At 35.9% G+C, this 15,983-nt stretch overlaps 1 protein-coding gene across 2 annotated transcripts in view; it reads left to right on the top strand.

The window, feature by feature from the left end:
• The window catches only part of SESTD1 (SEC14 and spectrin domain containing 1), a 61,827-nt gene extending 46,520 nt beyond the window's left edge, over positions 1-15,307 (top strand). For both annotated transcript variants that reach the window (XM_026091005.1, XM_026091006.1), the window contains 8 exons: positions 326-520; positions 1,285-1,399; positions 2,461-2,620; positions 6,825-6,906; positions 7,223-7,345; positions 8,306-8,497; positions 10,501-10,622; positions 14,564-15,307. In XM_026091005.1, coding sequence (XP_025946790.1) covers positions 326-520; positions 1,285-1,399; positions 2,461-2,620; positions 6,825-6,906; positions 7,223-7,345; positions 8,306-8,497; positions 10,501-10,622; positions 14,564-14,693 — 1,119 coding nt within the window. In that variant the 3' untranslated portion in view covers positions 14,694-15,307. The remainder of the gene's footprint in view (positions 1-325; positions 521-1,284; positions 1,400-2,460; positions 2,621-6,824; positions 6,907-7,222; positions 7,346-8,305; positions 8,498-10,500; positions 10,623-14,563) is intronic.
• Positions 15,308-15,983: the final 676 nt, after the last annotated feature.

The following is a 15,983-nucleotide window of genomic DNA, read 5'->3' as shown; positions in this document are numbered from 1 at the left end:
CTTCTCTTGGTTCAATAGAATAGTTTTAATGGGAGTTTGTTCTGTTAGCTGGTAGCCAGGCTGTGTTTATGGTTTGTGATCTTCCCATCTTTCTGCACTGTTTTCTTATATACCAGTATATTACCTGAAATGTTTTAAGCATGTTTTGAGTCATTCTGAAATGAGAAAAGTTCCTTCCTCTTGTGTGAGATTTAATAATTACAGTGTAAGCTGTAATAGGTTCCTTTTTTAGTCTATTAGCCTGCAGTTAGATGCATGCCATTTTAAGAAAAACAAAATTATGTTTGATAATATTTTAAGGCTGAATTTTCTTGTGTTTTTTTAGGAGTGGTTTGCTGTTTATGTTGAGCTTAATCAGCAGATTGCAGCCCTTCTAAATGCAGGGGATGAGGAGGACCTTGTAGAACTGAAAGCGTTGCAGCAGCAGCTGAGCGATGTGTGTTACCGGCAAGCCAGTCAGCTGGAATTCAGGCAGAACCTGTTACAAGCAGCACTTGAGTTCCACAGTGTTGCCCAAGATGTAAGCTTTTCTTTTTAACTTATTCCAGGCTCACCTGTTGATATATTATTGTCTTAATATTAAAAGTATTCAATATATTGGAAGAGATTTATCTGGAAAAAAATTTTAATGTCACTTGGGAAATACAGAAAGTCTTCATTTACTATGACTGAAACTCTGAGGCTGGATTTTCCCTTTTGTAAGTGGGAAAGACATTGCAATACCTCTTACATTTCAATAGTATTTAAACAGGAAAGTTTACTAGAAAAAATGTGCTTTCTTCTGTCCTCCTTTTTTATTAGAGGTATATGCATTGACTGTACCACAAGATGATATACTCTTCATAGCTTCTTTTTAATACTGGTGTTTGTTCTTGTACTTGTCTAAAGACTTTTGGATTGTTAGGTTTTTTTTCTCTAGGGATGTTTGCACTTGGAATCATACAAGCAGATGGGCTGTTTATCTTTCATCTTGACATTCTGGTTGGTGTAGATGCAAAGAGAAACTTGAAAATGAGAGATTCCCAAACATTTAGACAGAATGTAAAGTCAAGCCTCTAAAGCTCAAAACTTCTTTCTAAATATCATTATTTAACTAACCTTGTGATTTGGTGGGGGGTGGGGGGGGGGACAATCTTGATAGTATTCTTTGTATATAAAGAAGTAGATAAAACCAGGACAGGATTTTGCCATTTAATTTCTTAGAGCAATTAGAGTGAACTAATTGAAGAACGATGGCGGTTTAAAAAAAAAAATCCAAATTGTATGTGCTGTTTTTCATTTTAGTTGTCTCAGCAGTTGGATGGCTTACTAGGAATGCTGTGTGTAGATGTAGCACCAGCAGATGGGGCTTCAATTCAACAAACTTTAAAACTACTGGAAGAGAAATTGAAAAGTGTTGGTAAGCAAAATATTTCTGCATTTCAGGTATACACATTCTAATAAATGCATTATAGGGAAAAAAAATTTTTTTCATCTCACTAAAAAAAAAGAGTGGGAAAAGTAATGTCTGCCTCTTGTGGTTCTTGGCAAAGTAATGCCCCACCTAACTATCTCTGATTTGCTTATGCTTTTAATCTGGGGAAATGTTCTGGAAATGTCTTTTAAAGGTTTTACGGGTAATATAAGCATTYGTTACATACTATTACCATGTTTTGCATTTGTGAACAAACCTTTTTCTTTTTTTTTAATCATCCTTGGAAATACAATGCTTAAATAATCTTTTTTTTCTTCCCAGCAGTGACCCCTCGATGAATAAGATGATTATCTTATTCAGTTTTAGAATGCTTGTATTGAATATTTTGCAGTAGTTTTGAATGCATATTTTATTAAAAGTAATACTTAAGGTTGTTATTTTGTCAAATGTATCCTGTAGGAGAAAGGTTGGGAAGTAAAAACATATATAGCTGAAGTAATCATGCTCGGAATATAATACTGCGTAAACCGGATATTCCTTCAGGAAAACAGATAGTAGACCTGCCAGATCACAGAAGCAAGAGCAGATCTAAGGGTTGGCATATTGGTATAGAAAAATGTGTCAGCCATATCATATGTATCATAAAATAGTAATTTCTGCTGTGAAAGAACATTTAGGTTGCAACTGCATAGTGGTGATAAATATTTTAAGTATTGTGCAACTGTGTGGATGAAAAACATTAAGTAGCTATTTTTATGCTGAAAAGTTAACACTGACTGTTAGCTTTTATTTCTTTTCTTCTTTCCTTTTTATCTGCTAGATCATAAAATAGCAAAGTCTGTATCCTTAGCTCTTCATTAATATTGACAAATGCTCCCTCAGAYTTAAGAAAAAATTAAAGGGAAGGGGCAGAGAGAGACAAAAATAGTAATGTCCTTTTCCTCTCTCCACCCTTTTATCTCAGAGATTCTTTTGTATTTCATCTCTCTCCTTGGGGAGGGGAAGCAAACTTTTCGAAGACTGACTATTTTTTTCTTTTGTTTTAGACTTAGGCTTGCAAGGCTTGCGTGAGAAAGGTCAAAGTCTTCTTGATCAGATATCTAATCAGGCATCATGGGCCTATGGAAAAGATGTGACCATTGAAAACAAAGAAAATGTGGACCACATCCAAGGAGTGATGGAAGATATGCAACTTAGAAAACAAAGGTAGTAACAACAGTTCTAATTTGTTTGGATTTTCCATTAAGATTTTCCTGATAGGTCACTTAAAAATATATTTTTAAAGAGACAGTTTTGTTTTATCTTCAGTTAAGGGATATAGTACAGTTGTAACTTACACTATTTGTAGTATAGTTAAATGGAACTGAAGCTTTTCTTTCTCCCTGGCCTTCCCCCCCCCCCCCATCTGTTACAGCATATTCTTAAATTTAAGTTCTTTTTGCTTTTCAGTACTGAATGGAGTATTTGAGTGCTTTCCTGTACTTGTAAATGTGGAAGAAGTGTCTTCTATAGAGAGACAGATGCAAGAGACATCTTGTAGATGTTAGCAGATTGAAATGGAAAGCATACTAAGACTATAGCAGTGATGATGGCTCTAAAATTTTGTAGTAATTGTGCACCAACTTGGTTCTGCTCTTCTTTTTCACAACCTCTAGCCTTTGTCTGAGCACGGTGTTTCCACCCCTAAAGATGGGAAGAAAGAGAAGCTGGTGTCAGGTCTCACTCCATACCCTGTGCCACTGACCAGCAAAATAGAGGGACAGAATTCAGCTTTCAGAATGTGGTTTTTGTGAGTCTTGGAAAAAGATAGTGTGGGGGATGAAGTTGAACTAGGGTAAAATGCTGAGGAAAGTTGGATTTGCGAGAAGGAAAGGATTGTGTGTGGAGTGTGTGTTTTTTGGTTTGTTTTTTTTTCCTTTTTGTCACCGTCCTCTTCCTCTAAGCCTTTCATTGACTCCTTTTTCTTAAAGATGTAGTAGTACTGGGATAGATATGGTGTACTGCCTTTTTTTCACCTCCACAATGTGAAAGAATCAAATGGTGTTGCTTGTCATAACTGCTGGAACCTCTGAGAAAATAAATTACTCTCCATAGAAAGTGCTTGAAGTTTGGGGGCAATGGCCAAACAGACAGAGATGCAGTTAGGAAACAACAAGGTTTAATGAGCACTAAGTTGCTCATTTTAGGAATTAATTCTGCTACTCACAAATTGTTTTCTGAGATAGCTCAGTCTAAGAAACCATGTGTTTTATGATAGCACTTAAAGAAGGTCTTGTTTCAAGTATGTGCTCCAAATCCTATTTACCTCATTGATGCTGATGTTTAGAGGATCAAGTGCAAACTGTTACAGAAGGACCATATGTCACTGTCTGGGCAATAAAATGGCAGTTGTCACTTCTCAGAGATGAAACTTAGAAAGTTTTTGCAACAAAGTATCTTTAATGCTCAGTTGTAGTGTGAGAAGCAAATAAAAAGCTAAGGAGTATTAGGAAAGGAATAAAAAATGAAGGAAAACGTCAGTGTGACCTTGCATAGATCTGTAATGCACTTGCATTTTAAATGTTATACAATTCTGGTCTGTCTTCTCAGAAGGGATATAGAATTGTAATAAGTCAATTAGAGGATCAAAAATGTCAATAAAATGTTCAGACAAGGATCATCAAAGGTATGAAACAGCTTTCAGGTGATGAATGAATAAAGAGAATTCTTCAGTCTGAGAGAGACACATGCAATAAGGTCTCTAAGATCAAGTGAGCTGTGAAGAAGATAGGGATAGACTTCTCTGCCTCTTYCAGTACAAAAGGTGAGGGAATCAAATGAAACTGGCATAAGGAACACTGAAAGCTGGAGCTCATACTGCTTCAACAGCATGTAGTTAAGCTGTGGAACTTCTTGCCTCAGGCTTGCTGATGACAAGTTTAATTAGTTTCAGAAAGTGTTTGGACAAACTTATGGAAGGAAAAATATATCAAAGGTCATTAAACACAATTGTAACTTCTGCTTCAAAGTCTCTGTGAATTACTAGATGCAAGTAAACTTACATTACTGTGGAAATACTGCTATATACTTACCCTGCTTGGATGTTCTTTCTTACGCATCTGCTATGTGTATGTGCTTAAATGCATCTTTGAATGCTGTCTCTTTTCTCTGAAGACAGTTATGTTCCATGCTTATAATTCTTACTGTTACACTGGGGAATTTGAGTCCCTTGGCTGAGAAGGAGAAGTTCTGTGCATTCATATGTGAGAGAGGAAGCAGATACAGACAACATCCATTTAGATGACATACCCCTTAAGTAAAACATTGTAGGACACCACCTTTACCCCACCCCTTCTCTGTGTCAGTCTGTTTTCTCCAGCAAGGTTCTTCAAACCTCATGAATCCATTTCACTTGACAGGGTTTCTAAAATGACAAGAACTACTCTAAATTGCTTGCCTTTTTCTTACTATCTCTTACTGTGACACATTTTGAATCTGCCTTAACTGTCAGCATCCTTAATCTTATCTGGTTGCCCTAAATAGCATGTAGCTTCTCCTAGTTGTAGCGATTACTGGAACTTTTTGCTTGCTTTTGTATTCAGTTTGTGAACTAGATCTTTTGTGTAATATTCAGAAGATAGTTGGCTGAAGCCAGTGAAGTTCACATCTTCAGAACTGAACAGAATCTGTATGTTTCCTTAATACTATCATTGTAGTATCCTTCAGGTGGTGAAAAGAAATTGGAATGTTAGAATTTCACTAGGTTTGTAAAAACTAATCTGCATAGTTTATTCTAGATTTAAAAAAAGCTTATCAGCTAACCATATAATACATCTTACCATAGAATTGGAGGTTTCTCATTTAAATACATACCTAAGAAGGGGTTTTAGTAGTGGGCTATTTCCATCAAAAGGAGGAGAAGGAATAGAAGTAATATATATTGTTGGGAACTGAACATGATTGGTTTCTGCTGTCTGAATTTTTCCAAAGGAATCAGTGACTATAAGCCCTTTATATAGGCAGAAAACAGAACTGTTTTAAGGTATAAGTGGATAAAACATTTTTATTACTTCTATTTTGACTACATTGCTAGATTTTATCTTTGCTSACTGAAAAACACCTAAGGACTACTGTCTGTCCAGAACATTCAATAGTAATTTTGCAACATTTCATTTTTTTCAAATTCTGTTGAATGTTTTTCATTTATTTAGATATATGCACACACGTAGAGTTTTGTTAGTAGCTATTTCTAGGGATATTTTACTGCCTTAATTATGTTTTTGGAATCCAAAAAGCTGTTTTCCTGCATTTAAACTACAGTAACTGCTACCTACCTGTAAACATCCCAACACTGCAGGGCCCTTAGCAAAACTCAGCGTTCTAGTAGACTGCTCTTGGGAAGTGTTTATGTGAATTGGCCAACTAGTTTGAGAAAAGATGTGTGCATACTGCTTTCACCATACACTTACAGTGCTAACTGTTGTTGATATTAACTCAATTTGTTGCACTGGACAGGAGTCTGAATCTTGCTGCCTACTTAGTAGGCTCTGAAATTTAAGTGGAAAGGCCTTTCTGCTGGTTGTATTAAAGTTTAGCTCTCACTGTGTAAAGAAGGAAACTTCCAATACTTTTTTTTTTCTGCCTAGGAAAGGAATTACAAAATGATCTTAATTCACAACAGAAGAATTAGAATTAGTTTTTTTATGAATTAGATTAGAAATGTCAAAAATTTGTTGATGTTGCACAGGTGAAATTGTTTTTTTCTAGAAGGGGATTTTGTACAATTTCAGAAAATCTGACAGATTATAGCAAAAGAAATCATCAAAATGAGTCCTGTAAGACTTTGATTCCTACCTGTAATGGTCCACTTGTTGCAAACTTTATGTAGTTAGCTAAAAAGAAAGAGGGAAAGATATATGCTGTGATTTTAAACAGTCTTCATTTTTATTCACCAAGAAAGCTTTGTCATCAGCGACAGTACAGGTCAGAATCCTGCCAGGTTTAAGCCATCTTTAACCTAGAAACTTTAGTAGAAGCAGCAGTCTGTCTTAGCCATGCAAACCTCTGTGTGGCCTGCAAATCTTACCAGAGCAACAAGGTAAGGAACCTCCAATGCAGCTACACGGCCACAAAACTTGCTGGTATTCTCATCTATAGTATAGACACGTCTGAGTCTTAAAGATCATAACTTTTGTGTTTTGTAGCACTCAGTTGTATTTATTGCATGTTTCTTTTTCAATATTATGCAAGATATTGTCTATTTTGGCCAAGCTGAGCAGCACAGGAATACTTTAATCACCTTTTCATGAACATTTGCACCTTAATGTTGCTCACTGAAAACATGTGGTTTGTTATACTGTCACTGTCAGATGTGGAGTCTGTTTGGTCTGCTATGCTTGTGTTGGTGAATCTTTCTGTGCTGCTGTTTAAGGTGTGAGGATATGGTAGACGTGCGTCGACTAAAGATGCTTCAGATGGTGCAGTTATTTAAATGTGAAGAAGACGCTGCTCAGGTATGGGACTGCCTGCAGAACTTCATTCTGTTCTTTGTAGTCCGCTGACTAAATTCATGAGGGTTGACAGCATTATTTTTGTCACTTTCAAATGTAATTTTACTTAAGTGAATTTGTAGAGTGAAAATAAGAAAGGATATAGCAATTGACTGGAAATAGTGTGTTCGGTGATTTCGTGCATGATTGACCAGTTTAATAACTATTTTTTCCAAATAAAAAGTATATGTCAGCACTGTAGTTAGTTCACCCCTCTGGGTGAATTTCTTAATTTGGTATGAAAACTGTTTCATTTGTATAATTTACTTGTCTCTTTTAGGCAGTAGAGTGGTTAAGTGAACTGTTGGATGCTCTGCTCAAGACACATATCCGCTTGGGAGATGATACTCAAGAAACTAAAGTTTTACTGGAGAAACATCGAAAATTTGTTGATGTTGCACAGGTGAAATGATTTTTTTCTAGAAATTTGAGGTTTTTGGAGTTTCAGAAAATTTTCTAAATAAGATCGCTGCCATATATATATGATTATTGAACCGCTGTTACTAGTTGTCTTCATAGTTTGCTTCAATGCTTGAATGAAGAAATCATGATTGCTGGAATTGATGATTAGCTTAATGAGATTTTTGGAGTTGCATCACCAACAGTGACACCGCAGTTCTACCACCTTTAGTTTGGTCTGCTTCACATAGGCAATGCAAACCAAGAACATAAATTTGACACTGACTTTTTTTTTTAAAGGCAGATATTTCAGACAGTCTTTGTAATGATGTTTGAAGGATTGCAACCAAGATAATGAAATATGAGTGAGCCACTTGACAGCAGTCTGTCTTCTGCTGTATGTTATGAAACAGAGCCTGCCTTTCATTTGGTTGTCCAGATAGAGTTGACTATTAGTGTGTCTGTCCTGCTCACACAAGGAGCCCTTGGTACTAGAAGAGTTAGGGATAGAACAGAACTGACATCTCTTGACTGTGGCAGCCAACTAAAAAATCCTGTTTTACAAGAAGATACTGAAATTCACTAAAGCCRTGGGGCATGTTTGCACACCTGTTTGCAAACCTCGAATATGCAAACAGAATATGTATAAGTTGGACCTTCTTCAGGTACTTTTTCAGATGCTTACTGTTATCTCTTCTTTTGCCAGCATGAATGCTAGTCAGTAGGGGGCTCTTTGAAGAGTATAGTGCCAATTAGAGCAATTGTGTTTGGTAAATGCAATTTTATTCACGCTTCAGCAGTGTTTTTCTAGTAGACCAAATTAGTTCAATATGCTTTGTGAATCTAAGTTGAGGAGGTTTGACAGACCTGTCTGGTATCATCATTTTAAGATCCTAATGAACCCTTAATTTGAATGCAGAAGTTTTTACCTCCTTTCTTCTCCCTCCCCCCACCCAACTTTTAGAGTACTTATGATTATGGGAGACAGTTACTGCAGGCTACAGTTGTGCTGTGCCAGTCCCTGCGATGCACTTCAAGGTCCTCAGGGGACACACTTCCAAGACTGAACAGAGTGTGGAAGCAGTTTACATTAACTTCTGAAGAAAGAGTACATAGGCTGGAAACAGCTGTTGCATTTCATTCAAGTGCCGAAAAGGTGAGTGTTGTGTTTTTAAGAAGAAAAATATAAAAATTTAAGCAAACAATAATTTAATAAAATCATGTAAGAAAAATAAAGTTGCCAGTGCATATTTTAGACTTTATTTTTTTATTTACCTTTCTAAATAGTAAAAAGTAGAAAGAATAGGAATTTAAGAATCTAGAATTCTTACTGATTATAAGAATTATGTTATTAATTACTTTTTTCAGTACTTAATTATTATTTGCATACAATATGTTGGCATAGGGCCTGTATAACAAAAAGGAGAACACCCTTGAACAGGTGGCATCGGATTGGAACTGGGAAGAATTTTTTTTAACTCTTAATACCAAGACAGATTCTGTGTGATGTTGATCATAAAGCATTTTTTTGTGTGTTTGTTTAGACTGTAATTCTTAAAAGCAAGGAAAATTTCTTGATTTGTGTTGTTGTGCAAGGTATAATACAAAGCAATGATATTAAGAACTTTGCAGAGTTGAAAGCAATAAATTGCCTTATACACTCTGTTTATAATGTAATCTTCTGCTAATTGTGTAGGTGTATGAAACTCTCAGCAATTTCATTTTCTTACATGCCAAGTTGCTACATCTTTTATTTTGCACTTGGAATTCAGTCCTGGGGGATGTTGAACATGCTTTCTTCCAAGCACTCCCCTATCTTACTGTGGTTTTCCAACTCCTATAACTATGGGCCTGGCTCCTGCACCCAGCTGGATGTTGCTAGAAGCCACAGAGGAGGAGCAGTCAGCAACAATGTTGTGAGGAAAACTTGCTGTTCAGTAACAGCTTACCTAAGGAGGAACGCTGGGAGTTTTCAAATACCTGAATTCCAGAAAGCATCCTTGAATATAGTTCATGGGGGACTTGGCCTTTTGGTACAGGAAATGTTCTTTCTCCRTGTTTATAAGTGATATGTGTTAGAACAGCAATTTAGGACATCTATCTCCAATATTGACACCATTATCACTTAAAAAAAAAAAAGCCAACCTTGGACACAGTAAAAGTAAAAATTTGAATTGTCATTGAAGAAAAGAATGGATAAAAAGTTGATTAATACACTCCTTGTCTTCATTCCTTTCTTGTTTGTGTTAATGGAGGATACTTTGAATTCCTGGGAGTTAGAAGTTGCTCGAGGTTCATAAAAGCAGAAATATATCATCTGTGCTGCCACAGGGAGCTGAAAATAGCTTTACCTGATATTAAATTAGAATTCAGTGATTAATAAAAGTTTTGATTGTCTCAGTCCATATTACAAGCATTCTTTCATTGTTGCAGTAGTTAATTGCTATATTTGTAGGCAATCATAAATAAAAACAAGTAAGTGGATGCTTGAAAAAACTACTGTCTTGTTCAAAAATGTAATTCTCCTGGCACTATTTTTGCATATTAATTAGTGAGACTGTGAAGAAACTTGTGATCATAATATCCATGCTTCGTAGGGGGGGGAAATGAAAAAAGGAGGAAGAAAATAGAGACAGTGCTTTTGGAAGAAAATATGGAGTTAAGCACTAGTATTGGGTCCCACTCCAGCACAGAAACACTTATGTTCAGATCTTTTAATCCTAATGTACTGTGTGAATTCATTGCTGGGTATGATTTTTAGTTTCAAAATAGCTTGAAAGGGGCCCTTCATTATTCATGTTTTTCTGTTTCATGTTAGTCTTGCATGTTTAATGATGCAGCCTACTTTTTCCTACATTAAATATATATTGTTGGAATACCTCCTAGCAAGACCTCATTCTTTTCTTCTTTATACCCACTTAGCAGTAACACAAAATGTGCCAACACAGAATAGCAGCTGCCCTGAACGATCTTCTCAAAGTAGCTGAACCAATCTCATTCTTGAAACTTACGTATCTGTTTTGATCATTCAAGATTGATCTCATATAAACAAAGTGCTGAAGATGCTGAAAGAGCATTCACTCTGCCACTTAATGGCACTTTAAAAACTAGAAGCTATCCTTTGTCTACTTCAGTCTATGTTTCCTTATTGTTTTACAGATTTTGCAAGAATGTCCAGAGCAGCCTGAAGCTATTAATGAAATGGAACAATTTGATGAAATTGAAGCCGTTGGGAAATCGCTGTTGGACAGATTAACGGTGCCTGTAGTTTATCCCGATGGGTATGCAAAATGTTATTGTAATGCCTTCTGAGTATGCTTTTGGTAAAGTTTCATAAGTTTTCTGTGCATAAGAATTATGAATGCTTATTGCTGAAATAAAAAATGTAGTGCACTAATTCTTGTTAAGATTTTTTCCCACCTTTTCATAGAAAGCAGACAGGTCCAATTTCAGACTTGCCAAAGACAATGTGCCTGCTCTTTCAAGCTTGTGATCTTTTTCAGTCTCAGTAATTATTAGGTTTATGCAGTCTTTACAACAGTGAAGTATGTAAAGATAACAGAACAACGACCTGATCCCGATCTCTTCTCCCTAAAAACCTATATCGGGTCTGAGTCATGTTATTGTATGATTAATATATTCCAAAATGTACCTATCTTAAGTTCTGAGCCTATACCTTGAGGGTAAATTTTAATGATTTATTCAGCTTATAAAACAGTACCCCCTCATGAGGTATTCATACTAATTTAAAAGTGGTCACTGTCTCAGACTACAAAAAGTAAACTGAGTTTGGAATCTCAGTCATGATAATACTGTTCTCTGTGTACAGTAAAATATATTTGTCCAGTGGGATGCTTGAGCTCACAGTTGATTTCTTTTAACTGGCTATAACCAAGCCTTGGAACTAGGCTATGGGTGTGTAGGACCAGACCACAGCATCTGAGATCTGAAATCAATACTTTGAATTAGAGGTTGAAACTTTGAAATGATTTCTTTCTACAAAATTATTTTGAGTTAGCAGGCCTTATGAGTTATCTGAATTTGATGTCTGAAAAATTCCTGGTCATGCAAATGAATTTTCTGTCATCTTATTTCCAAAATATTATGTTCCTTATGCAGCATAGTTCTGTTTGGTAATGAGAGTCACCCAAGAAGATAGACTAGTGACGGAAGTAGTAGTGATGTATTCAGTATGCTGATTGACTGCTCTTCTGCCGAAAGTTTAGAGGCACTTGTCTGGCTTCTGTTGCTTCAAAGTCTGGTTCTTCACTTCTGCTAAGGATATTGAAAAGCAGAAATCAAAGGATTAAAAATATTAGAAAGGCTGATTGCAATTGTTGCCTTATGTGTTTCCCAAGTGGCCCTTGACAGTCTTTCCCTAAGACTTCTACTAACAGTTATCAAGTCAGCTATTCAGTAAGTTGCAACTTTGTGATGCTGTCTTGAGCAAAGATCCCAGTTATTTTGACCTTCGATATTGTACCTCTGACCAGCCTCATACTTGGCTCTGACTTTCTTGTATGCTGTGGACTATTCTTTCAGCTCGTTAAAGTTAATTTCTGTTGCTCGTCACTTTTCAGAATGCTGCTTACTTCTATCTATTCTTTCCATTTCTAAACTTAAAAGAATTTTTAGAATGACACTGTGAATATTTCCTAAAAATTAATTGCATTTTCTGTTTCCAGTGTTCTTTGAAATAGAAACATGCACATATTTTTGAACACTGGCAAATGCAATCTAAACAGTGATATTTTAATGTGAGCTTGTTTATATCTCAGTTGCTTTTCTGTTTACCAGAAACACATGTGCTCTCTTAGACTGAGTCAGTGCATACCTGATGTGGTGCTGGATAGTTTTGTCTTGCTTATGAACCTTGCAATACACTAGATAAATATTTTCATTGAAGAAGTCTTCTACTCTTGAAAAACAGTTTTAACCCTGTGTTTGCATAACTGCCGATTAGTGTATYTTTTTAATGAGACCGTATATGCCATGCCGGGGAACAGAAAACCTTTTCTATGTTAAAATGGTATTTTTTTGATGAATGGGGCCCATCTGTAATGCCCCATAAAGTTGCTCTTCTCTTACAGTCCTATTAGTAAGAAGTAAACCTATTAAGAACACTATTTTTAAATAAAACATCTTTCTTTTTAAAGATAGGCAGTAATTTTGTCATGTTTCATTTTTAATGGGATAGTATAACAAGAAACTGTACTCTTTTCTGAATATATTTTTAAATTATAATCTGATATGTAGCAACCAACTCCTCATGTGATAAAAAGAAATTATGGATGTAGAAGACCATTTTAGCAATGCTCAGCTTTGCTGTTTTCTAGTAGCATCGTCAGTGTACTGAGTGTTTTACTGCTGCCTCAACAGATTTTTCTCCCTCTGGTCAAATGTTTGTAACTTATTTTTCCAAGAAGGCAAGATATGTTAATATCAAGAGCATCAGCAGGGAGATTGAATACATCACATGGAACTTAATTGGTATATACAGTGCACTACATGTAGTTCATATTGTCCAGCCGTATGACTTGGAGGACCTAGCCTGTACTTTTTCCCTGTAAGTGGTACACCTTTATGGGTAAGGATGGTAAAAGAGACCTCAAGGATGCCATCARTAGTGTTTTTAGATGGTGAACTCAAAATGCTGTTACTTAGTGACTTTGTTAATCAGAGAGGTAGCATTTAAACAAAAACTGCCCTTTCAGTAGTGTGTTTGAGAGTAGCTGGAGAGTTTTAGGCTATGAGAAAAGAATTAACAAGTGTGTTATGTTTGTTTAAATACAAAACTTTTTATAGTAGGTTTTGCATATATAGTGACACAGTAAAAATAGTAACTGCTATTTATTCTTAAGATTATTTACTTTAATAGACTATTAAAGTAAAACTAAATGTTAATGTTTTGCAGAACTTGCTTTGGCACCTGTTAGAGCCTAGGAAAGTTCCCCATAAAAGAACACACTTGCTGCGCTGCTGAGTTTTGAGTCCTAACGCAATGCTCAATACAAGCACAAAACACAATAGCTCTAGGTATATGTGCCTGTGTTTTAGGCTGCCTGACTGAATCCTGAATGTTATTTTTGGCCTGTCTGGAATTTCTTCAGCTGAATTCTGCCTGTCCCTTCCTCCTTAGAAGTAGAATTTTAGCTGTCCTAACTCCCAAGATCCCCTGCTAATCCTCCCTGGGCATTCCAGTTTTTGAAATATATAACAAACAATTTGCAAAGGGTTTGCTCATTAGTAGAAGTAGTTTAAGAAATATAGGGAAACATCAAAATGTCATAAAATGCCAACAAGCATACTTCTTTAGTCTTCATCAGCCTCTTCACCGCTCTTGGGCTTTGGTCAGTATCTTCTGGGAAGTCCAGGTTCCCTCCCTGTCCTGCTTGTGTCTTCTGATCTGCATCAGAAAAAATGTCTGACCTTATTTGTGATCACATACACACTTATGCTTTCTGTTTTCTTTCTGGAGGTCCCCAAGTCCAACTAGTCTCCTCCTGCACAAAATACTACTTTTCTGTTCAGGTATCCCCATCCCCTGGCTCCATCTCAAGTTTTTTGTCCTACTACCACTTCCCAAGTCTGTTAACCTCTGTGTGTTGTAACAAGGTTTGATACTGTTCTTCTTTTGAAACGTTTATTCTGTTCAGATCCTCCTTTTGCTGACAACTTGGTTCATGCTTTCCCTAACGCTTCAACTGTTTTGTTATATTTGAATGGACCAAATCAACTTTAACAGACATATTTGTCTTTGGTTTGGGAGAAAGATGACATAACTTGATGGCATGTGGCTGGCTTCACATACAGAGAGTCCTTCAATAATGGAGCAATTGTACAACCTCAGTCAGAATTCATGTATAGACAGATTTCCTTCATTGTCACAGTACTTGAAACTGCCAGATTGGCTTGGAGGCAGCCAGAAAACAGAGGTACAAATAGTATCGGGAAGTCTTCAGGCAAGCTTTTAGCACAGTACCCAGCTGTTCAGAGAAATTTCTGGGTGTAAGAGGATCAGTTATTCATAATAATTTCATCAAGATTTGACAAACTTCATCACTGTTGCATTTCCAAAGCTTTTTAAAGGTGGCTTTTAAACCTCAAGAGGAAAAATGCCTGTTTTTCTAAGCTGCTTCGTGTTTTCTAGAGTTTGTCATTCACATGTATATTCATGCACTGTCTTACTTTTCACTAACTTTTTTGTTTTGTTTTTTTTTAGTTCTGAGCAGTACTTTGGGAGCCCAAGTGATATGGCTTCTGCAGCAGAACACATTAGAGAAAAGATGAAGCTAGTTAGCCTGAAAAAGCAGCAGCTGAGACAACCAGAAGCCACTACCCCGGAGAGCTAATAGACTGACCCTTGTCTATCAATTCATAATAGGACTTCAGTTTGTAATCCAGCATGCTGTTTGCATATTACAGAATTTGGCATAATATATTAAAATACATTTCACAGCCATTATAAGTCTCATTTTTTCAAAGTAAATGTTCTCAGCATCTTAACACTGTATATCTATCAAGCCATAATTATTCAACATGCTATGAAACCACAGATTCCAAATATCTTATGAAAAGGAGCTGTAAACTTTGCACTGAAATTTGCTGTAAAGCTTTACCTGACCTGTCAGCTGCTTCTTAGTTAAACAGCTGATGCAAGCTTTGAATGGTGCTAATGAAAGCATTAGAAATTCCACCTCATGAAATCATAGTTCTTTGCTTCCCCTGTCCCCAGGTGATGTAGTAATTTTAGACTGCAGGCAAAGTACCTGCAGTGTAGACAGTGGTGACCCTATAATTTTAATTTGAAATACTTTTAAAAATGATCATTTTTATTGTGCCAGTATGCAACCTATCCATCAAATCTTTGATATATCAAATTCATTAAACAGATGTTTTCCTATTTGTATTGATAATGTATTAAAAGCTGTTTGTGCTTAATAAAAATCATCTTTTTAAAATCTAATATAAACTTGTTTTGGCTTGTATTCCCATTTATGTTACATTTCGTGATAAATGGTAGTAAAACCCCTCAATCTTGCAACATATTTACAATGTCTGTATTGTTTTTCTTATAAACCACACTGTTTAGTACCCTGTAGCTATGAACGGAACTGCTCTTGAACTATTATATGGGAGTGAGATGCTGTTCTGTTTTTTCTTACTTTCTGATAACAGTCCTCACACAACAGTACATTAGTATGTGCATAAGTCACCATTATATTAATAACAGCTTTGCTCCCAGGTAGGACTGGCACACATCTCTTGTGTGTTGTTTTTAAATCTTCTTTCCCTTTGAATTGAGAATCTTGAATAATGTGATACCCTTGGGCAGTGCTTTTGAAGATAAAGATTTTTCATCTAATTAAAAATGGTTAAAGTGAAGTTCTTAAACTATTACTAACCTCATGGTTTTAAGTTAAGTGAGATTTATTAAGAGAAGGGAATTGGATCGAAACAAAATCAACCGTGCATAATTTAGTTAACTTCTTACTCTTAAGGATTTAATTTGGATAAATTCAGTATCATATTTACTAGAAGATGGTGTGGTGTCTGACCATTTTAGAATACTGTCTGTGAAATAAACAACTGTAGGTCTAAGTATTTTTGGTTATCTCACTATATTTTGCTCCCAGTAAACT

Source organism: Apteryx rowi, unplaced genomic scaffold (assembly GCF_003343035.1).
Source record: "Apteryx rowi isolate R43461 unplaced genomic scaffold, aptRow1 scaffold_89, whole genome shotgun sequence".
Taxonomy (NCBI): Eukaryota; Metazoa; Chordata; class Aves; order Apterygiformes; family Apterygidae; genus Apteryx; species Apteryx rowi.
This window is presented reverse-complemented; position numbering and strand designations above follow the sequence as displayed.